Source organism: Hesperophylax consimilis, chromosome 5 (genome assembly GCF_061612785.1).
Source record: "Hesperophylax consimilis isolate HC1 chromosome 5, BYU_Hcon_1.0, whole genome shotgun sequence".
Classification (NCBI taxonomy): Eukaryota; Metazoa; Arthropoda; class Insecta; order Trichoptera; family Limnephilidae; genus Hesperophylax; species Hesperophylax consimilis.
The window spans coordinates 17,862,792-17,888,190 of NC_142840.1; the positions used below are offsets into that span (position 1 = coordinate 17,862,792).

At 33.5% G+C, this 25,399-nt stretch overlaps 1 protein-coding gene across 5 annotated transcripts in view; it reads left to right on the forward strand.

Annotated features, from left to right (window-relative positions):
• The window catches only part of LOC149423594 (protein sax-3-like), a 48,851-nt gene extending 24,034 nt beyond the window's left edge, over nucleotides 1-24,817 (forward strand). For 4 of the 5 annotated variants that reach the window (XM_089632028.1, XM_089632029.1, XM_089632030.1 and 1 more), the window contains exons 3-12: nucleotides 7,798-8,106; nucleotides 19,898-20,051; nucleotides 20,140-20,270; nucleotides 20,349-20,621; nucleotides 20,708-21,798; nucleotides 21,882-22,116; nucleotides 22,197-22,542; nucleotides 22,636-22,811; nucleotides 22,900-23,273; nucleotides 23,638-24,817. In XM_089632028.1, the coding sequence (XP_089488154.1) occupies nucleotides 7,798-8,106; nucleotides 19,898-20,051; nucleotides 20,140-20,270; nucleotides 20,349-20,621; nucleotides 20,708-21,798; nucleotides 21,882-22,116; nucleotides 22,197-22,542; nucleotides 22,636-22,811; nucleotides 22,900-23,273; nucleotides 23,638-24,282 (3,734 nt within the window). In that variant the 3' untranslated portion in view covers nucleotides 24,283-24,817. The remainder of the gene's footprint in view (nucleotides 1-7,797; nucleotides 8,107-19,897; nucleotides 20,052-20,139; nucleotides 20,271-20,348; nucleotides 20,622-20,707; nucleotides 21,799-21,881; nucleotides 22,117-22,196; nucleotides 22,543-22,635; nucleotides 22,812-22,899; nucleotides 23,274-23,637) is intronic. The other variant, XM_089632033.1, reaches the window with a different exon arrangement.
• The last annotated feature ends 582 nt before the right edge of the window (nucleotides 24,818-25,399 follow it).

Here is a 25,399-nt window from a genome sequence, read left to right on the forward strand (position 1 = left end):
GATGGTAGATAGTAGATGGTAGATGGTAGGCTAACAGAAATTCACGAAATACCAATTTTTTACGAGAAATCAGTTGTTATTTTCGTCATTACGAACCCGTCATCATTTATAAAATGTCTGTTTTCGGTTATGTCAAACGGGTGTTTGCTCATTCTGTGAAACTTAAGGTGTCAATCTAGTACTTATAGTAAGTTACTCGCATATTGTTAATATTTTTTTAATGGATAATCATCCTCTTCATATAATGGGTGTGATAAATGACGATTGAGTACATAGTTAATTTTTCATAACAATAAATTGTAATTGGAACCTCTTAGCAAACTTCGTTAAGGTAAATTAATTATAAATTTCTTCATACCCCCTGAAACTAATGTAAGGTAATGTTTTGAAACTCTAAACTTGGTTTTATGCAGAAAATTAACTATCACAGTGGTACAGAATAATATATATTCCTACAGTTTAAATACTTCTGATTTAGTCTATACATGTTAAAAAGCACGTGTTTACTCGAGATGTCTGCAGTTGACTTTTGAATGAGTTACTCTAATCTAATATATAATTTCACGTTAAATGGACCCTTTTTGATATTTTAATACAACTCAGTTTTCGTCTGCAGTGAGTGAATGTAATATCGTACTCTTTTCAGGAAAAAAGTTCAATTGATCACAGATATTTCTCCAGACGATATCTTTCATCTGTTTTGTCGTTGTACGAAAAACATCACGAAGGGTCGATGTAACGAGAAATCCTGCATGTCTCGATAAGAGCAAATCTCTGCACGAACTTGTCCTAAAGCCAAACCGCAGACGTTTCGCACATACCTACACGGGCAGAATTTCTCACATGTGTAGAATAAATCACACTTGGGTATAATCACATTATATAGATTGTGCGCCTACCGAGATGGTTAATCTTCTTAATAAAATTAAATTTTGCCTTAAAAGTTATCAGTTATAAGTTTCGCGTTGTTATTGGTACATAATTTACAAAACATATATATGTAACGTATATACGTAACACCGTTGAAAAATGAGATTTTAATATTAATTTCCTATTAGCTATTTATTAATCTCAGTCACGGCAGAACAAAGCTCAACTTTTCTAACTAGACCAAATGTTTTTTAAATCATGAAACAATAGAACATGCCATGGCTGAAAAAGTTTTTTATGCCATTTTATCAGATTTTTACTTTACAAACTGACGGATTAGTTCTAAATCCAGTTTATAATCATGATACAGAACTATTAAAAAAATACACTTTCTTCTCCTGAATTTTGTATCTACAATTGATCCCAATCATTTGAAAACAAATGTTGAAGAACTTCATCGTTATTACGAATATTTAAGAGGTGCAGATAGATGAAAATCCAATGCAACTTAATAAGAAAAATACAGCGGAGGAGGAATAAACTCCAAATCACATCTTTGAACAGTCGCTTTTGTAATTTTGATAGAACGTGGACAAGTTCAAGTAAATGTTTATAGGTACTTGATTGTTATTTTCATTACCAAACAATTATCCATGTGTAGGAAAAAGTACAAGTCGACGAAGACATGCCACGATCAAGTGAATCAGATAGTCGGGCCACATCAAGAGTCAGAATAATAGAAGAGTATGTATAAGACGATGTATGAATATGAATGAGTCTAGAAGTGTGTTACAAGACCGAGTTGTTTGGCGGTCCGTCTTCTCTGCCTATCCCTGAGGAGAAACGGCGTGATGGTTACTTAGTAGGGAAAAAATAAAGGTAATTAAAATACAAAAATCTTTTGAGGGCAGCAATACTATGGAAACGAAACGTTTCAAATTTATGCGTCACCCTATTTCTTTAAACATAGAGGAAGGTTGCGATGATTGAACTTCCTTACTCTGTACTCGTTTATATCCGTAGTTTTGTTACATTGAATAAAAGTAACAAATTCATTAAAAACAACTTTTATTAATGTAACATTAAAAATAAGTCACAGAATTTTAGAAGTCATTTTCACGACAAAAGTTAAAAATACAAAAAATGGGTTAACCACTGTCACACTGTCATTGCTATGATCGGACTAAAGCATTTTGAAAGCAGGGTCCAATCATATCGAAAAATTATAATTTTAACACACATTTATTAAGATTTTCAAATACAATAATAATGAACTTTAAACATTAATTATAATTAAAAAAACAGACATAGAAATTTTAAATAGATAAAAAAACAGTTCTTAGTTTAACCATCGGTTATCGTTTTAAGTGTCTGGTGGTGAAAATATACATACTTTTAGGTATTTTGCCTCTTTTGGCACAGTCAAAAGAAACAAAATAAAAATCGAAAATTGGAACATTCATTTTTAGGCATCAGTGTTAAAGTCCACAGCGTAAATTTTGTATCCGGAGCTCCGGCGGCACACTAATATACGTCAAACTCCGATGGAAGTCGCGAAGACACTGAGATAAGAGAAACAAGTCATTGCAAAAAAACACTTAGGATGGGTTATTTCACAGAATTTGAACAATTCATCAAACTTCAAAGTTATGTTTCAAGTTCTGTGAAGGTTCTGTTATTATTTCAGTTTTGTGAATTAACTGGCTTATGATTATATTATAAAAGAACTTAATTAGAACCTTAGCAGAACTTAAAAACAAACATTCAAATTTGATGAATTATTCAATTGTGTGATACAACGCGTCCTGCATTTCTGAGAATGAATTAGATGGTTTATTTTTTGCGCGTATCCATTGATCTCAACCTTCCTCAATTCTCATTTTTTCTAAAAAACGTATTATTTTCTTACATCATTTTTAACACCATGAATATCATGCCACCTACTGTGAAAATGTATATTTCACGTAAATATAATAACATTACATACACACAACATGATGTGTCAGACGATGTTTGAATTACAAGTCACTGAATCATGTTTTATTATTACTATTCTCCTGGGAGACTTTTTTATACACCACACTATCTGAGTGATACGAATCCACCTATCTACAGTACAACGTATACACCAACATCCCGTCTAGGTTAAAAACATTAATTCTTTTAGATAGAAAGTACTGTTTTGTTCGTGGAAAGATTTCCAGGAATTGGCTGCCAACCTTAATATCTTTGGTGTATGAAATATGATCTATAACGATGGGTTGTGAGGTATATACACGTAGTTGTGTACATATGTCTGTCTGCTGGCGCACACGTTGAGGTAGATAGCACGAACCTAGATAGCTAATTTGTAATCGATCCCCTGGGATAAGCACGAGGTAGGACGAGATAACCACGAACCTGCAATATGTTGTTGATACGAGAAAGATCGGGAAGATGATACGAGTAAAATTGTGTAGAGTCCCTCTTAGATATTTCTGAGAAGCTTTAATGGAAAGCTTTTGTGAAATATAGTAGGTAATGACTTTCTCATTTTTATCTTCAAGAAATTTTCTTAGCTCGTACACACATTGTGCCTATGAACATTCTAATACAGCTCTTGAATGGTAGATAAAATAAGAATGTTCGTTGTATTTTTGTTACGAGATTCATAATGATTTGACGCCTTCGTGTTCAATGTCAGGGCTCTCAACTACGAATCAGACGTTACGGGTTCGAATCCTGGCATTTTTAAAAATAATTTTTACTGTTTGGCAATAATTTAAAAAATAATATTTGCGGCCCTTTTCACAGTAGAAGATAATCTCATTATTGCACTGGTAAAAATGAAATCGTAGGCTGAAATGGCTTTAGTCGTGTTTGGAGACCGAATCTAAATAATCAGGTACCTTTCAATCTTCCTATTTCAATATTTACGCCATATCATTCCATTCCCCGCTAACTTCAACCTCTCAAAATATCCCGATTGGAGAGGCCGCAGTATCGAAGGATAATTTTTGAGTTAAATAATTATTTTCTTTGGATTTGGATTCTTTTTTCATTTCTACAATTATGTTTTTGTCCAGTTGTGCAAAATATTTCGTTTTTTCGTAAACATATAATTTTTTCGTGATGATACAAATGTGATATATACTTTTTGCTAGGTGATTCATAATCATATTTGAAATGCGCAGATAATATATATTTCACTAAATAATACTGAACCACGAAAGGTGAATCCTTTTTTGCATTTGCGATTTTTTTATCGACAGTTACGTAATAAGCTCTGAGCTCATCAAAATACTAGACGCGTCGCTTAAAAGCTAAGAGTTCTTATAATTTTGGCGCCTGCCAGGGGGAAATTATTTTTAAACACATATCGAAACCTACTTCACACTTATTTATTTGTTAGGGGGGTGGCTACAATATGGTGAAAGATTTACTTAAGTTCAAGTTCTTCTATACTTTGGTCTGTTGTGCTAACAATAATTTAAATTAATACAAGAAGTATTAAATTTATAATTTGAAATTGGTATGTAATTGGCACACAATATCTTCCTTAATGAAGGCTACCCCGTCGCATTCAGAAGGAGGATGAATCGCAAAATGTTTAATATTCGCATAAGTCAAATAAAATTTAAAAAATATATATTTAAATTTCAAAATCAAAAGAGCATACACGTTTTAATTTCGCTAATTTCACATTTTTTTCTGAAAGTAACATAAAAATATGACAGTTAAAAAAAGCAAATCTTGAACCGTTAATGCGAAAATTAAGATTCTTGCGGAACTTATTCTCAATTATTGTTTTACGACTCAGTTTATATTGTAATGAGAAACGTGAAAAGTTTTCAAGTAAAATCTCCACTGCAGTTTAGTGCCAGCTTATAAATGATCTGGTCGACGTATTTTAGCACCTCATTTATGACTCCAGGTGATTACCTAAGTCATAAACAAAGTCTTTTTGTGCTAAATTCCGAAATGTTTTAAGGAAGTGAAAAAAGTTACACGGCTAAAGTTATCACATAAAAACTTGAGAGAAATAAAATAACAATAATATTTCGTCTTCAGTAAGCAGAAATCTTAATCTGTAAAGATGATTCTGAAGCTATGAAATATGCACATTTTTCAACCTGGAATTTTAACTTCCAAAATATTTTCCTCCACCTGTAGTGCTTCAAAATATCCATTCACTTGTCAGAATATATTATGTAACGCCATATTTTTAAAACTTTGTTATCAGGAAAAAATATTTACAAAACTCGTTCAAATTCAAATTCACGTACTAACTTATTAGCTAATAATATCAACATTCCAATGCAGGCGTGTGCAGAGATAATAAACACATATACAACTTTGTATAAGGACATACGCATTTACACATAAAAGTCTCATGTATTAATATATTCTTCCCTTACATCGAAGTTTGCATGACCCTACTCAATTATTATTTCGAGGAACCCTGAGCGTTCTTAACTTCTTCTTCCCAGTCGTAACTTCTATTGGACCATTTTTGTTTTTCTTCTTTTCCCATTTCTTTCCGCCACACTTTTGGGGTTACCACACTCTTGGATGATATTCACATGAAAATGAAACAAACAAAAATATTATGTGTAATACTTCAACAATATTTACCTACTAAGTCTTCGTCACAATACATACAAAGTTCTGATTAAACAAAAATGTTTTAAATTCGTTTAACGTCATCACCGTTCAAACACAATTGACATAGTTTTTTAGCAAACAAAGTCTGTGGGCTTAAATTCGGGTTTGACCAAAAAGAGTATTTGGCAAGTAATCGATAATTTGTATCTTTTCCTTCGTCATACTGTTATTGCGTCATACGCCTTGTCCAAAGTTGTGTGCAGAGCGAAAAAAAATATTACGAAATAAATGTTTTGGGCAGCCTGTCTTCTGCTTACACCCCGTGCCAATCTGTCAGTATCGAAGAATTCGTTTTCTTGAAACAACAATACATCACGTAAATTTAAGGCTTGTAGTGAAAAGGGTATTTATTACCTAGGGGTGTTGAGTTAGTGTGCCCCAACCCTTGGAAGGAGAGGTCTTGTGAAGTGCCAAGTAACTCAGTGCAGATTTAGTGGGGAACATATAGTCTCAGACAGTTTCCAATATTCCGAGTGAAAGATTTTGGAAGCGGAAAATCTCCGTGACATGTCAGCCATTCAGGTACAGAAACGGTTTACACGGAATAACCAGAAACGTTTACCGAATGAGTTTCAATAAAAGGTTTTGATATTATTTTCAAACGCGCAATTTATCAAAATTTATAAAGTATGGTGCATTCGATTGTAATCCAATTAAAACTCTTTATTCATTTTTGATAATTAAACAGAGTTTTGCTACATGTCTTTGCTATTGTTAAAAGTATTATTCGGCAATATCTAACAAAAAACAATTATTAGTAGCTACACAATGGTAAACTGATTGCAGCGAAACAAAAATGAATGTTTTTATGAGATTATGGACCTAGCAGTACGCAATTTTTAAATATTATCATAGTGCTGAAGATCAGCAAAAAAATGTTATAAATCTAATAATTGGCATAATTGACTTAGGTATTCGGTTTGACACGAAACTCAACTTTATCAAGCATATAGAAATAATAACCAATAAAGCTTTGAAAATGTTGGGATTTATTTTAAGGGATTTAAAAAATGTAAATACTGTAAAAATAATATATAATATATATTAAGGAGTCATATAGAATACAATTTCACGGTTTGGTTTCCAAACTATGAGGTTCATTCACATGCGATGTAATTTTAAAATGGGCATTCCTAGAGAATGTCTAAATTACGATAACTTACTTTGTTAATTAAATTTAATAAAATTATCTGATCGTAGAATCATTTCCGATTTAAACTGTTTGTATAAAATCATTAATTCAATGTTTGATACCCCTGATTTATTATATGTAATCTCTTTTCATACTCCAAGCAGGTCAATTACAAGACAGTACCTACCGTATTATTGTAGCAATCTACATCAATGTCCCAATACTACACTCCTATGCGACGGATTCAACAGCTAGGAAACAAATACTACGTTGTTGTTGATATATTTAGTACATCAATTTCAGTATATAAGCATACCTCATTGAAGGTTTTTTCATCAAGTATTCGAATATTTTAATGAAAGTTTTTAATTTGACGTTCTTCTAATGTCTTTGAATTTGACTAACACATAATAATTTTGTTGACTGAAAAAAAAATATTTTGGATTTTTTATGTTTTCTGCCTGCATGCTGTGTGGATCAAGTTCAGTTATATTTTGACTTTATTTTTACTTTTGTGCAATTTTTTAAATAGTCGTTTCATGCACTATTTGCGTGTATAATTTCGTAAATATTTTTTTATGTATATTTATGTAAAAGCCTTAATAGGCCTGAAATAAATAATTCAATTTTTAATTTTTGTCGATGCCACTTACGACTCGGGAAGGGAAAACTGATTATTTTATTTGCAGGTCGTTCTGCCAGAAATTTTTTTTTTAAAATGTATTCCTCACAAATCATATAGTTATTCCCCATGCATATTACGATTGCAAGTGGTTTAGGCATCAGGCACCTCTTTTTCATATTAAATCCACAAGGAAAATCATTTCAGGAAAAAGTATGTGTAAAAATCTGGGAGTTAGTGTGTCGAGGAACGATGGACAAAAACTCCATCTCTCCCACACTATAGTTGCAAGGCAATGGGTCGAGAGATTTGAGTTCAAAACGTCCCCGTCAACCGGCCTCTCCCGATCTGGCCCCCCACGCAGTAAATGACCTTAACAAATCTTACCCCATGTTACCCCTACTAAGTCACCGGACGTAGCCAACGACTTCATGTGACCTATGGAAAAGGTGTTGGTTATCCAATTAATGGTTACCGGAGCGGCGTCTTTCCAAATTACAGTTTTTAAAATAATCATTCTTGTCTTCAGGGTACTCGCCCCTCCCGCCCAAGCTGGTGGAAGAACCCAAGGACACCGTGGTGGCGCGCCACCAGCCTGCCACGCTCGAGTGTCGCGCCGAGGGTGAACCGCCGCCCACAGTGCGCTGGTTCAAGGACGGACTGCCACTGGGCGCGGGCGGGGTGGGCGGAGCGCGCCGCGTGCTGCTGCCGGCGGGCGGGCTGTTCTTCTTGCGCGCCACGCACGCGAGGAGGGACACGGACCAGGGCGTGTACTGGTGCGAAGCCACCAATAGACTGGGCACGGCGCGCAGTAGGAATGCCACGTTTCAGGTGGCTGGTAAGTTTTCCCCGATGTTCTATATTATAATATACATATATTATTTTTAAACATTTTCACATACCAACCATCTTCCTAAATTATTGTGTGGGATAATATATTTTCCAATTACAAATAAGAACATAGCTTTACTTTCAATCATCGTACTAAAATATTACTTTATACGGGTACCTAAATAATCAAAAAACACTAACTTCGGCTGTGTATCAGATCTATGTAAAAGATCTATATACAGCAAAGAGGAAAATGTTAATGTAGGGGAAGAAAAAGACAAATTGAAGCAAACAGTACATTAGTTACAGTGATTAAACAATTAACAGATATTAAATATTATAAAATAATATTAATAAAGTGGGTGTATGATATTTTTTATTGTAATGTCTTTTGCGTATATGTACATTCGGTGACCGGATAAATCATCACAATGATAACATAATTCATCACATCTTTAAAAAGTTTTATAAAGACATGGAAAGTGATGAAACAAAAACTTTATTAACCGGGTTAAGTAGGTTAGGTTGGGTTAAAAAAATTTTTTTCATCGTTTCTAATGACTTTATATCACTTTTAAAAAGTGTGTTGATTTGTCACTATGTTGAGTTATCATGGAACTGACTATTCAGTAATTACTAGATGTCATGTGTAGTATATAGGTGTGTGTTGTGTGTGAGTGTCTATGTATGCTTTAATTCAATGGACTCGAGCACTCTTATTTGATTTGAATGTAAGTGTCCTTTTTAAAATTGGAACTATTTATTTGAAGAATTCAATATAGCGATGTATAATATATAGTATGTATAATATATGAAAAGATATTTTCAACAGGAAATGATTTTAAATGCTAATTTCAAAATCGTAACTGATTTGTCAAGATTTCAGACTATCCGGTGATATTTGACGGGTCTGCGCTAGTACACCAATACTATTTACATATTTTATTCGTTTCTTGGTCAAACTGCGTTCCATTAAAAAGGGCTTGTTCGGAAAATAAAATAACACCTTGTAAAATGGAGTTGACAATATTTTTTAAATTTAGATTTTTTTAGAAGAAAGAGTGTTTTTAGTAAAAATTCTTAAATTAATAGATATTTTTCTCTCTTTTTTATAATACTTCCAGTGTTGCCTAGAGAGATATCATCTAAAAAATAATATTCTAAGATAAAAGTTTTTTTATAATGATTTAACTTTTAGTTGGTCATCAGTTCATTTAAATAACTATGTACCTCCCAACCTTCCTTTACCTGATCTCCCGCTCATCCCTACCTCTTTCAGACCCACCAGCTTCCATTAACATAATAAAAAAATGCTTCTTGCATTAAAAGTGCGTAGCAAGCACATTGTTTGCATCTTGCGAACATGCCGTCACATTATGTCGGGTCGAAAAATATGAACCGAAAATTTAACGCGTAGCTGAGCTTTCCGGGTGTTGACGCGAAATGTTTTTTGTATAATCGTATAAAGTTTCTTTTTTTCGGGTTCACAGGTGTATCGTTGCTAATGAAGGGGATTGACACCCTGTTCATATTAAATTTAAAAAAAAATACTTAAATAAATAAATTAATTAATTAATAAATAAATAAATTATTTCATGTAAAACTATCCTAGAGCCACGTTATATCTTAATTGAATTTCATCGCCCGTAGATTTTTTATCGGATTGGCTGCAGGAATATTCGGCATTTATAACTAAAATGTCGGAAAAAGATCTCGGTAGGTACCTCAAAAATGTTTTTTTTTAAATTGCCAATTTTTCAGTGACGCATAGGAATTTCCCTGAAAACATATTACCCGACGAACCAGTGAGATGAAAAATCTTCTTGCAACCAGATACACCCTTGCTTCCCCCTGGCAGATGTTTTCAACTGTTAATTTTCTCTTTGAATCTTGTATCTATCATAGTAAAAACTATAAAACAAATTTGTTGAAATCTTAAATCAATGGTGGAATTCCATTTGAATATGACTTCTTTCTGCTTTTTAGAATAATTTATGACTGGACCGGTTTCATAATATAGCGGCAATTCATATAATTACAGACTGAAATTTTGAATACTTTCACATTGCTTTTATAAGAACAAAAATATATATTCACAAGGAACCCTACCAATTATTTATATTTGGAAAAAAAACGCGTTTTCGTAAAAATGAAACAGTTTTCAACTTATAATGGTTTACAAAAAAGCCTTTTAAATATTAGCATGAAATAGTAGAAGAAACTTTAGCTTCTTCGCTTCTTCAGAAAGAAACATTAAGCATCTAAGTGGCCATTGTTCGCAATCCTGCACTTTTCTGTTTCTCTGAAAGCTTCCCTTTAGATTGCCAGGCGAGTGTAATAAAACACGGTTGATGACGATGATGGAAAAGGAGAGGGAGGGGTGGAGAAGAGTAGTGGGAGGGAAAAGAGGTGTGCGGGAAATTATAAGTCAGGGGGTTCACGGAACAGCTGCTTTTGGGATATTTCCGCGAGGGTCGGAGGCTTTCTTATTAACAGCCTGCGACTCGGTCACGTTTACTTGTTATTCTCAACTGTAAAATTGCCAACTTTACATCATATTAATTTGTTTTCCCGCTTACCAAGTGTCATTCAGCGGTTACAAATTTATTACCATTCGGTAATGATAATGGAAAAGAAAATAATTCACTGAAACGTTCTTTGTAAAATAGGCAGCTATTACACTCGTATATATGTATATTTTTTAACATCCTCATGATCTTAAGATGATCGTCATATTATAACATAATATGGTGTACAAGGTTACCAGTATTATACACAATATCCGAATGGGTAAGAAGTGACGCTTGTATAATTAAAAACGTCCTCTGCTAGAGCTAAAATATACATGTCATCTGGAAGTAAAGTACACTGTAAATTTGAAGGGTGATTTTAAATGATGTTACGAGTAAAAAATAAATATGACTTTTTTTTAGAGATTCCAAAGCTTTAAGGTAGTTTCTGGGTAAAAAAGTTGATTTTCGTATGGGGAAAAAAGTGTTATTTCGTAAAAAGTGCTTTTTTGTCTACCATCAGTACTATCACCTACCTAAGTTCGCGCATTTTACCCGCAGATATATAATAAGTACTTCTTACACAGCAGATATATCAATTTTATTATTTGTTATTATTTGTCAAGTCACACAAGGCGGCCAATATTATCTCTTCAATTCTCGAAACTAATATCACAGATCATTACCCTACCTTTTATGGACACCATTTCAAAAATACACCTTTAAACCGAAATTCCGTAACTCTGGAAAAAGTAGACATTGATTATAAAACTCTAAACTCTTTACTTCAGTCAGAAAACTGGGAAAATGCAATATCAATAGAAAATCCACATTTAGCCTTAGAGAATATCTATAATACTCTTAGAGATTATATTCTAAAAAGTGAAAGTAAAAAGTCACTAACAAAAAATATAAAAAAATAAACCGTGGATTATAGTTGGATTAATTATATCAATTAAACAAAGGGATAAATTGTATAGAGAAATGTTAAAATATCAAATGGATTGCCAAAATAATAATCTCAGAACAATGCCTTATCTGAAAACAAAATATCTAATGTACCGAAACATACTAAAATAGACTGATACGAAACTGCAAAAAGAAATACTATTGTGAACAAATTGAAAATTCTAAAAATAATACTAAGAAAACTTGGAATATTATAAATGAAATTGCCAACAAAAAAATTATGTCTTCAAATATTGTAAATGAGGTTAAAATAAATAATGAAATAATAACTAACAAATCGACCATTGCAGAATGTTTTAAAAACTTCTTTACAAATATAGTAGACGAGGTACTTGAATCTTCCGGCATTAATGTTAATGATGATTATATGGAGACATCTCCTCAATTAGATTCTAATAACGATTCAATTAACTCTTTAGAATATTTTTCTCCTATTACATTTAATGAAATAAAAAATACATTGATAGCCTAAAACCACCCAACTCTAAGGGAAATGATGGACTTTCATGTGATACATTAAAACAAATAAAACAACATGTCTTAACTCCATTACAACATATTTTTAATATATGCTTCAAAGATGGTCATTTCCCAGAACAATTTAAAATCTCCACTATAATACCTATTCATAAATCTGGCGATACGCATAAATTAGACAATTACAGACCAATATCCCTTGATTCAAACCTATCAAAAATATTCGAAAAATGCATCAAATCTAGAGTCATTGAACACTTAGAAAAATATAAAATTCTATCTAAAAACCAATACGGCTTTCGTAAAGATCTCAGCACCGAGGGTGCCATATATGAATTGACAAAAAATATTTACACATCTATCGATAAAAAAAATAAATGTCTTGCAATATTCCTAGATTTAAGAAAAGCTTTCGACACCGTTAATCATAATTTACTCATTAAAAAAATAACTCGACTGGGCTTCAAAAAAGACACACTAAAACTACTATCAAACTATCTTAAAGACAGAACACAAAAAACAAAAATTGGGAATAATTATAGTTCAGAGACACAGATAAAAAACGGAGTTCCGCAGGGAACTGTGCTTGGCCCGATTTTATTCTTAATTTATATAAATGATTTATGTAATTTTGTAATCCCTGGTAAAATTGTTTCTTACGCCGATGACACGGCAATAATAATGGATGGTAATAGTTGGACAAAAACTTTTTCGAAAGCAACTGTATGTATTTCACTTGTTTCAAAATGGTTAAAATACAACAAACTTGTCTTAAACTACAGCAAAACATTTTACTTACCTATTTACAAAAACATAAAAAACAAAACAAAAGACAACCTTAAAATTAGAATCCATAATACAACTTGCAATCAAGAAATGTGCTTCCTGTGCAACGAACTCGCTAATGTCAAAAATATAAAATATTTAGGAGTATCAATAGATATTAATCTTAATTGGAAATCACATATTAATCAAACCACTTCTAAACTAAGATATCTTACCTACATATTTTATAGACTCAAGGAAATTTTAAACGCTGAAAAATTGAAAATGATCTACTTCTCCCTGGTGCAATCTGCAATCACTTTTGGCATAATAGGATGGGGTGGTGCACCTGATACATTTATTAAGCCCCTACAAATAATTCAAAAACACATAATTAAAGTCATATAATATAACAAAAATAAAACATTCTCGACCGACCTATTATACAAAGAATCTAAATTATTTAGCATTCGAAAATTATTTATATTACAAACTATGAAATATTTATTTAAAAACAAAAATAATTTCAAAATAAATGAAAACAGAATGAGCAAAAGATCAATTAATATATTTTACACCCCCCAAGCAAATACTAAATTAATGCAGACACATAGCAGTTTCATTGGTCCTCGTACATTTTACCTTCTACCACTACAAACTCAAATGATAAAAAAAACAATAGAATATGTTAAGGAAGTAAAATTATGGCTGAATGACGCAGATATATTATTGAAACGCTTTTTATATAAATTTATTGATCCTTTCTACAACTCACTTGCTGAAACTTTATAAACTTTTGTACATAATGTTTTCTCTTTACTTTTATAATAACTAAAAACAAAAAAAAAACTTTTTCTACTTATATATATTATACTTAGGTACTTGAAATATTGTAATGGTTTTATATTACCCACACTCAGGCAGTGCCTTCGTGGGTTTTCATTTCTTGTGTATACAATTTGGTAACATATATTATGTTATTAATTACTGTCTATTATTATGTATCATATATGTAAAGAAATGAAAATAAATAAAGTAAAAAAAAATAAATTATAATTTAACTGTTATTAAAAAAAGATTTTTTAAAACAACAAAGAACTAGAATTTAACGAATTTAATCAAAATATACACATGTATTAATATACTCAAGTATTGATATACACATGTATTGATATATACATGTATAGATAAACACATGTTTTGATATACACATGTATTGATTTAAAATACAAGCGCCTAATATAGTCAAGGCTCCCTAAAGGCTTCAACTTTCTCTGTTCTATTTATTTTATCATTTTATTTTCAATTTATTCTGTTTTCTTTTCTTTGTTTTCTATTCTATCTTTTTGTTTTTGATTATATATATTTTTTGTATCTCTATATGGAATGTGTGGGACTGCACTAACCTCCCCACATACCGGAATAAACACTTCTTTTTTTTTTTTTATGTATGTATTGATTTATACATTTATATTTTATTTTATTTGTAAAACCAACAGTTATAATTATTACAAGGTATGGTGTAGTAAGTGTTAATTATTTATAGTTTATTTAAAGTATTTTAATTATTTAGTGAATATATATAATTTTTATGTAAGAAAAAAAGTAACATTAGCCTATAGGGATGGGATGGCGGAAGGGAGGGGTATGGGATTGATCTAGTCTGTGTAATGTGTAGCATGTACGTATGTGTATTAATAAAACATGTAAAGGGGATGTTTAACGTGTGATTTTGTCTGCTGATGGGTACTCTTAATTGAATTCTTTCTAGTAATTCTGGGCAATCTATCACAGAGGTGGCAATTTTTTGTAAAAATAGTACGTCTGCGGAGTTTCTACGACTTTCCAGTGACGAAATCCTGAAAAACGCTGCTGACTCCTCGTGACTCAGATGAGGACGATAGGCCCGAATATCAAGGTATCATAGAAAACGATATTGCAATTTCTCAATCCTTTCTATGTGTGACTTATACGTGGTATTCCAGACTTGAGAGGCGTACTCCAGAGAATTGCGTACATACGCAAAGTACAGCATTTTCATGGTAATTATTTTTTTAAAATTTTTGCAGGTTCTGAGTATAAAGCCAAGTACCTTGGAAGCTTTTGCAACCGTGGATTCGATATGGCGCTCAAAAAGTAATTTCGGATCTAACACTACTCCCAGATCCTTAGCCTCTGTCATTTTACTCAGTATTGTGCCAGTATTGATATACACATGTATTGATATACACATGTATTGATATACACATGTATTGATATACACATGTATTGATATACACATGTATTGATACGATAATCAGTAATTTTAATCACATTGGCACCCTTAATTTTATTTTTATACTAACCCCACACAGGATATGCCATCTTTGGGGATGCTGCGTAGAGGGAATTTTAAGGAGAGGAAGTTCTGGAAAGTAAAAAGTTATGAAGGGTGGGGAGGAATCTATGGATCAGCGTGTCCAGGATTGTAGTATTAATATATCCTTCCCGCTGTGGCGCAAAGTGATGGACTCTCCAGTTGGAGAGGTCAAAGAGTCTCCCCAAACCAGCCTCTCCTGATTTGGCACGCCATCCAGGTGGTCGGTAGGCGCATTTTAAATACACCTCTCCCTACGAACCCGGCACCCCTGCTAAATCACCAAACTTAGGAAACGAGGTAAACGTAACATTTTCAATAAATGGTTCCAAAGCGGCGTTACCCAAACCCACGCCAAAATAAAAATCAATTGAACAAATGAAAATCTAATTTTTGAAGACAATGTTAGCGATTTCTAAACGAAAATCTGAAACAGAAAAATCAGAAAAAGATACGGTCACATCTAGAACTCGAACCCAGAACCGTTGCCTTGCCGGGGCACAGCTCTACCACTGAGCTAATGGGACCCGTATCCTTTCGGTCACACTTAACTGTATCATACTTCGAAAACCAACATTGTCTTCATTTTTTCACCGCATATTTTTATTTATGTACGATCGCAAGATTCAACCCGAACTAAATGCAATCTAGACAGCGTCTTTTTAGATAAAACCTATCTTATTTTTTATTTTAATGTGCCACATATATTGAATTTTCTGCAAGTCTAGGAGGATTTTTTTTTTTGGATAATTTACTATGTATTATATTACAATTTGAAGTTTTACTCAATAAAGTTAATAAAAAAATAAATATATATGAAAATCGTTTAGTCATCAAATTGAAAATCTTCATGGGAAAGCACTGTTTCCTTCAACGCAAATATTTATAAAAATATCAGTATTGCTAACAGTAACACGTCACGTAATATATTTTGCTAATGATTTTAACCGATGCTTTCGATTCCTTTGTAATTTTAAAATCGATTCTTAATGTTGACTGAAATATCATCTAATCGAACACTGAGTTCAATGGTTTCATTACCTAAATATTTTAATAAACGATTTCAATTCGATAATAATTTTGATTATATCTCCTAATGATAACATTTTTTACAGAAGTCGGTCAAAAAACAACATTATTTTGATCGCGATCACTCGTTAGAAGAAATTAAATTTTTTTGTCGAAAATATGTAACGCAAAAGTTGTCAATTTAATTTGTGATCGTATCCTGGAGTCACATCCAAAAAGCTTTCGGAAAACGAATTTTGGCAAAAAGAAACATAAGTTTAAATCATATTTTATTTGACTTTGCTAATGGAATGTTGTGTAGCGGCAGTCAATTTTTTAAAAATGACAAGATCGATTTTCCGAAGGGAAAGATTTGAAAAATATTTTTTTTTTATATTTTAAGATCAAAGACCTACCGAAATTAGTTTTAAACATTTAATTAGGACGACTAGATAAACCCTTATGCTAAAATATATTGATTAATTTGAAAAAAATAATTACTTTGTATTAATATCAAATCAATTGGTAACATAATATGTCAAAAAATTGATAAATCGATTCTATTAATCATCAAAATACAAGACAACATAAAACATTCTTCTGCAATACATACACAACAACTATCAGACACACTCACTGACAAATAGGATGCATGATCTGGGCAACAACTATGGAGGTACTTTTTATATATTTATTGACTCCATTTATAGAAGCTTGTAGTGGTACGCCACTACTTGAATCGAACGTCATTTTAGAATTTCGATTTTTTTCCAAACAAGCTTCTTGGATGTTCTTTTATTTTTTGTTTGGCAATATCTACATAGCAACCAAAATGTTCGAGAAGCTTCTTCACCTTATAAAAAGCGACAACGTGAGGGAACTAGTCAGTCAGTCATCAGTCGTTCAAAAATTTACAAGACTTCGCCAGTGACAACCGTAACACCCGGCTTTGCAGGGTTCGGGTAAACTTCGGTTTATGGGCGAAATTCCTAAAAAATAAAACTAGTTATTTTTAAACTAACTTTAGGCCGGGGAATCCGAATCTGAAAGAATTAGATTGGGGCAAGCAATATTAACTGAATTAAACGACTTTAAAATTTCGACGCACAAACAATTTAACTGGCCATTTTGAACGCTTTCTGACAATAAAACTAGTTATCTTTTTACATCTTTATACTAACTTTGGGCCGGGGAATCCGAATCCGAAAGAATTAGGTTGGGGCAAGCAATATAAACTGAAATACACGACTTAAAAATTTTCGATGCAGAACAAAATACAATACGCCATTTTAAATAAATAAAAAAAATAACTTATTTTGCCTGTGGCATTTCATGACGTCAATATTTTGTCGAACTTGGTTTGTTTCGGGTACTTGAAGTAAGTGTACAACTTAACATTGTCCCGTAATAATTTGACGCCGTGGAGACAATGTCCAGGGTAGTAAAATACCGGCTAAGGGTTGTTTCCTTGAAAGTTATATCGAGTAAATGACGCTAAGCGAGTAGGGTGAAATGTGGCACCTGAGATAGGGGTGTGTTTTAAGTAGAAGGGACGATACACTGCTATAGTACCGTGAGTGTGATACCTGCCTCTTGCGAATACTTTGAAGCAGAAATGTTGGTTGGGATGAGGGACACGATATTACCGCATACGGTTTGGTCATAGGCAACAAAAGACTAGCGGTGAACCGTAAATTTACAATTTCATAGATGTTGTTGTTAACTACGTTTTTGTGGGAAATAACTTTATGTACTTTAATACCTCTTTTTCTATTTCACAAATACGTATAATATTTTGCTCAGTTAAAAACGTAGACATTGATATTAATAAATGAACACCGTTTTGTGAACGCCTTTTGGGAAGGACCTCAAAGGTTTGAGTAAATAATATAACATGTTAATTAAGTCCTCCGAGATAAAATTTCTTTCATGGTTTCTGTGATCTCCTAATGTTCGAATAACTTCAAATGTTAAATTCATGCACGCAAACTCGTATAATTTAGTATTCTTGCGCTTTCATGTTTTAATATTTAAAACTGGTCTCCCTGATTTCATCCAGCATTTTATTCTACTCCAAGATTTTAGTACGTGACACCTGGTGTTGCAGGGGGTGGTGGGTGATAGAGGGGGGAGTGGAAGACTATTAAGGGATGGAGGATCAGGGGGTTTAAGGGTAGAAACAAGGATAAGCGATTTATGGTGAGGACGAGACAGTTTCTGCTGCACATTCCTGCTATATTTTCATCACGTAGATGAAGGTGGAATGTATGGAGAGTTCAGGAAGTAGTGCTTTATGCGCTGTGTTATGGGATCATTTTGATTAAGTTAACTTTAATGTTACGTTCATAAGGCTGTTGAAGATGTTCTGTTTGTTTTATTTCAATTTTATTTTGGTATCAGCAGGTAAAAACTTATTTCGTCACTATCGCTGAAAATTCCTTAATTTTTAATAGGGAATTCCTGTATCATTCCTTGTACTCTATTAAAAAAATTATTAAAATTACTTTATGATTATGATTTTTTTAAATTGAAAGTAACATTTTTGACAGTAAACATGTGGAAGGAAGTTGTAAAGGTTTTCAATGAAAAATCATATTTTATTTGTAGAAATAAATTTAAAAAAATATATATTAATCAATCACAATCCTTTCAATACACAAGAGAATTATACGATGTCTTCCATAATTCGGGCGATATTTTGAACGAAACCCATTTACATGGAATTACGTATACGTTTGCAGTGTCGCAAGAAATAATGTTTTTACATACTTTTTTAATTGTATGTTAAAATCATATATAATATTATCAAAATATATATATCTTTATTCTGATTTGGTGGATCATTTTTTGCACGCACAATAGAATGGCGCCTGGAGAAACCTTTTTTTAAAATTATAATTAGCAATGAAAACTTCTTCCTTGACTATTTGAACGAAGAAAGAGTGAAATAATGGCGTTCCACCATAGCATAATTATTGTTCCCTACCAGTAGTGTGATAATGCAATTTCCTGTCGTGAAGCAATCAAACCGGAATAATAAGCCATATCCGGAAAAATTGATAACGCTTTCTTCCATTTGCGCTCAGTTGGAAAATGTTTACCGGAACACAAAGAATAACACCTGCTGGAGCCTTCGTTTATCTCCTCAATTCATCTCCTCCATTGCTTGGAGGCTTTTTCTTTTTATTCTTCCTTACCTGAAAGCCTCGCCATTTCCGAGTTATTCTTTTCTCAGTTTGTTAAAGACGCACACACGTGTCAGTTCTCACGGCGAACCTTTGTGGGCGTTCCGCGGGGCTGTCAGGTTATTAATTCTGTTCCATTTCGGAGCAGGATCCGGCCAACATCTACCGCCAGAGGTGATGAAATTAAATTATACACCCAAGAAACGGAAAAAAAAACTTTTCTTAATCTCGTTTCACTGAAGAGAAAACGCTTTATGATTTTCACCTTTTTGAAAAGTGTTCCTTTTACAAAAGGTTGAATTATTTTATGTTATCGTTTTATTATCTTGTATCGCCAAACAGAAGAGAAAATTCTTATTAATCTTTTACAGTGTTATTCAAGTTTTCACTCAATTGATTTAAGTAAACTATATTTTTTGGTATAAGCTGAAAGCTTCCTAAACGTTTCATTGAATTGATTATAGGACTTTTATATATGCAATAAAAATTGAATGTTTTTATCAATATAGTATTTTTATTTGTCCACAGTTTTGCGTGAAGACTTTCGCCTGGAACCAGCTGACACTCGGGGGGCCGCGGGGGACAGCGCGTTACTGGAATGCGCGCCCCCTCGCGGGGCCCCAGAACCTACAGTTATGTGGAAAAAGAATGGACAGATCATGGACTTAGAAGATATTGAAAGGTTTGCAGTAAAAAAATCATCCACATTTCACTGGTGTCTTTTAGTAATTCTTAAAATGCAAGTTTAAAATATCAATGTTTTTTCTCAGAATAAAAATAGTTGACGGAGGGAATCTGATTATCCAAGACCTACGCCAGTCAGATGATGGACGATATCAATGCTTAGCCAAAAACATTGTTGCCATAAGAGAATCAGTGGTTGCTCATTTGAGAGTTCATGGTAAGAATATTATTCACAAAGCATAATTAAGTAAATTAACTTTGGTTTTCAGAGGTAATTAATATATTGTATTTGCAGTGAAACCTTACCTGATAGCTGGTCCATCTGATGCCGTAGTCTTGGTTGGCGAAAGCGTTACCTTCCAGTGTCGAGTAGGTGGGGACCCTTTGCCTGATGTTTTATGGCGGAGGCAGGCTGGAGGAGGTAACATGCCTTTAGGCCGGGTGCATATCCTGGAGGATAGAAGCCTGAGGCTTGACACGGTGGAACTCTCAGACCAAGGGGAGTACAGTTGCGAGGCTGATAATACCGTTGGATCTGTTACAGCGACGGGCATCCTCAAAGTCCACTGTAAGATAATGTTATTTATTGAAGTATTTTTTGGCAATATCATAATAAAGATTTTTTAATCATTTTTCATCTCTTTTGTTTTATAGCACCACCATATCTAGATGTCAAACCTATCACACAAAGTGTTGAAACAGGTTCGGAGGCATTTTATGAATGCTTAGCTAATGGAAATCCAAGACCAACGTTATTCTGGTCATTGGAAGGAAATCATTCTCTTATATTTCCTGGAATCACTTGGGATAGATATAAAGCTTCAATATCCATCGATGGTAAATCGTTATTGACTCTCCAGGGGGCAGCAAAAGAAGATTCTGGAACAACTATTGTTTGTTCTGCTATCAATTCTGCTGGAGCTACAACAAGCAGAGCAAAACTTATCGTTACCTCTGAAGATGAGAGACCACCACCAGTCATTATTATAGGACCGTCAAATCAAACTTTACCGCTAAAATCCATCGCCGAATTTCAATGCACAGCAAACGGTAATCCAGAACCGGTTATATCGTGGTATCATAAAACTGTCCCACTTTTACAATCTACTAAGGTAAATATTTTAGAGTCTGGACAACTTACCATCAAACAATTAGCTAAAGAAGATTCTGGAATATACTCCTGTGTGGCTTCTAATAAAAACGGGAAATACGTGTGGAGTGCTTATTTGAAAGTAGACACTCCAACCAATCCAAGTGTTAATTTCTTTAGAAGTCCAGATCCATCTTCCTTACCGGGAGCCCCAAGTAGACCTCAGATAAGAAACCAATCAGAGTCGAGCGTTACTATCAGTTGGACACAGAATAATAAAATTGGTTCTTCAGCTTTACTTGGCTACCAAGTAGAAATGTTTGTTCGTGACTCTTATTTTGGAACTAAATACGATGCAAAGTGGACAATCGTTGCTCGGCGTATTGAAGAATCAAGTTATACTCAGAGAGCACTGTCCACTGGAGGAACATACATGTTCCTTGTGAGAACAGAGAACTCACATGGATTTTCTCCTCCAAGTCCTCTATCCGAAACCATCTTGGGAATGGGAAATAATGATGTGTTGCTAGAAACAGAAGAAGGGCTTGGTTCAGCAACGATCGCAGAAGCCCGCGCTAGTTTACAAGCTGATGAAGTTGTTCACCTTAGTGATCTCATTCCTGTAGAATCTTCGAAAATCAAGTTGGCCTGGGAGGTAGGACTCTCTAATTTCATCGATTGTTTTAAAATTAGTTATTAATCAATATCAGGGTTTTATAAATGCTATTAACATTTCAGACTTTGAATTCGAACAACTTGGAAGGATTTTACATATATTACAGGGCGCTAGATAGTTCCAATACAACTCCAGGGGAGTACAGTATGCAAACGGTTCTTCATTCAGGAAGTACTTCGGGATTCGCTATATCAGGGTTACGAACCTACACGTCATACGAGTTCTTTCTCGTTCCCTTTTTCAAGAATATTGACGGGAGACCATCAAACTCTAGGATCGCTAGGACACTTGAAGCTGGTAAAAAAATATACAATTTTATGAATGAATTTGAATATCCAAATAAAAAAACTGCTGTTGATGACTGTCCTTTATTCCAGCTCCATCAGAATCTCCAAACCAACTTGAGGCTTTTCTGCTGAACTCAACGTCAGTGTATTTAAAATGGAAACCACCTCCTCAGCATAGTCGAAACGGCTTAATCCAGTACTACCAGATAGTCGTGAAGGAGGCTGGAAATGAATCTCATGTCGTGCACAATGGATCAGTGGTGGGTAGTAATACTAAGATTAATGGTTTGATACCAGGAACCAGCTATTGGCTCCAATTAGCAGCTGCTACTTCCAAAGGAATTGGCCCATTTAGTCCTCCTGCTGCCTTACGATTACCATCTGCCCCGTCCAATGAAGTAGACGGATCATCAAAACTGCTCGACCCTCTTCATAGGTATTTAGAACGTCATCAAGTTATTTTTTCAGTCAACAGTTATTACATGTTGAGTATATTTAACTGTTTCATCATTTGTATCTTAATTTTCAGAAATACTCTGGAGCAAAATCCGCAACAAGTTGACGCTGGTGATCTTCTAACCGAGACATGGTTCATTGTACTAATATGTTCCATGATCACAATAATGATTGTTCTATTTATTGGTACATTTGCTGTCAGGCGAAGACTTCTATTATCAAAGAAAGGTGGACTTCCGAATTTATACGGTATCTATTGCTTTTCTTAACTGAACCGCTTAAAATAAACACAACAAAATTATTTATATTTATTACGGTATTTTGTTTGTGTGTTTAGATACTCGATGTGTTGGATCAAATCTCATAACACAGTTGAACATCAAAGGCACTCCTGGTTTGCCCAGCAACCTAACAACATCATACAACCAAAGTAATGTTACCAAAACTGATTCCTTGATGTGGGTGGACACTCGACAGGACACCTGGAGGCAGTCTAGCAAAGTGCTCCATGCAATTACTGACTATAGTCAAGTCAGTGGAATTTTGTCAGACTACGATAAAATTAATGGGCAAAATATGCCGGATTATGCTGAAGTCGATGCTGCTATGTTGTGCTATCGTAAATCAAGCCTCGAAGATCCGAAAAATAGTCCAGTGGCATATGCGTCTGTTCCCGTTGTCTCTAATGACAAATATGCAGCTGGAACAATGGTAAACTTTACACGAATGACAGTTTTTTAAAGATACTCACTTGAACCCAAAGAATAAGGAATAAAGACTAGAAATGCCTTCCATATAAATTTGACCTCAACTGACTTTGCACCTTGTAATTTCAACCCGCCTAGCATGCGGTCCATCTCTTTCATACTTGCTTGAAATTTTATATCGCCATCCCATTTAAAATTCATATTGATGATGAAAAAAATCTCTACATTTTTAAATTTAAGCAAATAATGGTCAGACTTTTAGATTACGAAACACGCCCACTCGGAATTTTTTGTGTTCTACTTTATTCTATGATTGAGCTTCAATATGATATCTACCTAATAATAAACTAATCTCACTTTTATCTTAGGGTTGGATGAAAATGTGTACCGGAAGCAGAAACAAGGTAAACGAAGACCTAGAAGAAGAGATGTACCCTACAAGCAACGGTGGATACTACAATAGGAACGTTTATTCCGATACCTATTTCTCATCAGATCGCACAAACATGTTCAAATTCGACAATACGCCAATGGATGTATCAATTTCATCCTCGTCAAACGCAAATACAAACCTCCTTCCAACAACTGTGGGGAAACCTGTCAAGGAAAAAACGTACTCCCTCCCACAAACTCCATGCAGCACAATACGAAGAAGCCATCGATTGCAGGTGAACCGCTCACAAAATACTGATAAACGTATACCAAATAGCAGTGAAATGCCAAAAACACAACCCAATAGCACATATCACGAGATTAGAACACAAGAAAACCCAAGTTTTGTACTATTTGACGGTCAAAACTGTCGGCTCTCGGATATGCCAGATGATGAAAAAGAATACTTGGGTCACATCCAGCCGATGAAGTTGATAAGCAATCAATACTCCAGACCTACCTTCACGAGAGCGTCTCCCACAGGGAAGGCAAACTTATCAAGTTTCTCCACAATGAAGAATCCTAGCCAGGCTAAACCAGAGTATCACTCATCTACCAGAAGTGAACCTGGTAATCAATAAGGGTCTTGAACAAGATCACGCTATTTTTGTAAAATAACGTACTATTTTGATGTAACATTTTTCCTTCACTAGATTACTGTTAAACTGGTGTAACATTAAATCTCATGTTCGTATTAAAAATAATTTTTCCAGGTGTACATTCAAAAAGTATTCAGTATTGAAAGTGTAAATTAAGTGCGCTATTGTGAATCTTCGTAACAATTATATTTTGGAAAACAATACGATAATATTATAGCTGTTGATTAAAAATATAATGATTTACAATTAGTATTGTAAAAATTGCTGATAATTTATTTAAGGTACATGTGATACATACGATATATAAAGACTTATTAAGTAGAGATTTATGCTAACATGATAATATTCAACTATTTCATGTTGGTTGAAAGAATGCTGTCGCGCAATAAATACACTTTACGTACATTGTAACATTAGTATACAAATGCTCAATGGGAATGTGAACAGGTGAATTATCGGGGAGTGTTTTCTACAAGGTGTAAATAATCAGGATGTCATTGGTTAATTACAATGTTTGAAGTGTGAAATTCAGCGATTGATTTATTTAAAAAAACTTGTAAATTATTTAAAAAATAAAATAATTTTAAAAACTCATGGTGCAATTTATTAACCCAAGTATTTGGATAAGAAATCCTTACATTAAAAAGAATAAAAACATTCAAGAATCATGCATAATTTATTAAAACTCTGAATAAGCGAGATTGTTTTCAAACTTATTTACGGCTGTTTTTACTTTGATTATCCTAGGGGCATTAATATTATTGAAAATATTTATGAAATCGCAAGGAAATGGTAATTCTATTAGGGTAACGGGCCATGTAATAATAAACAATTCAGGGCTAAGACAGGAAGCATTTCCTTTTACCCCTGAAACCCTTAATGGGGGAGAATGTTAAATTTACTATTTTACCTACCAAATGCTGCAACGTGTACTAATAAATTCTAATATTACAATGATAATAATAAGTCGGGTGATCGGGTGGGGTCTGATTTTAAAGTTGCTATTTTATCAACCTTTACTATTGAAATAAAAATAAAATTAAAAAATACTTTTTTGAAATAATAATAAAATAAAATATATATTTAAAAAACTTGCAAT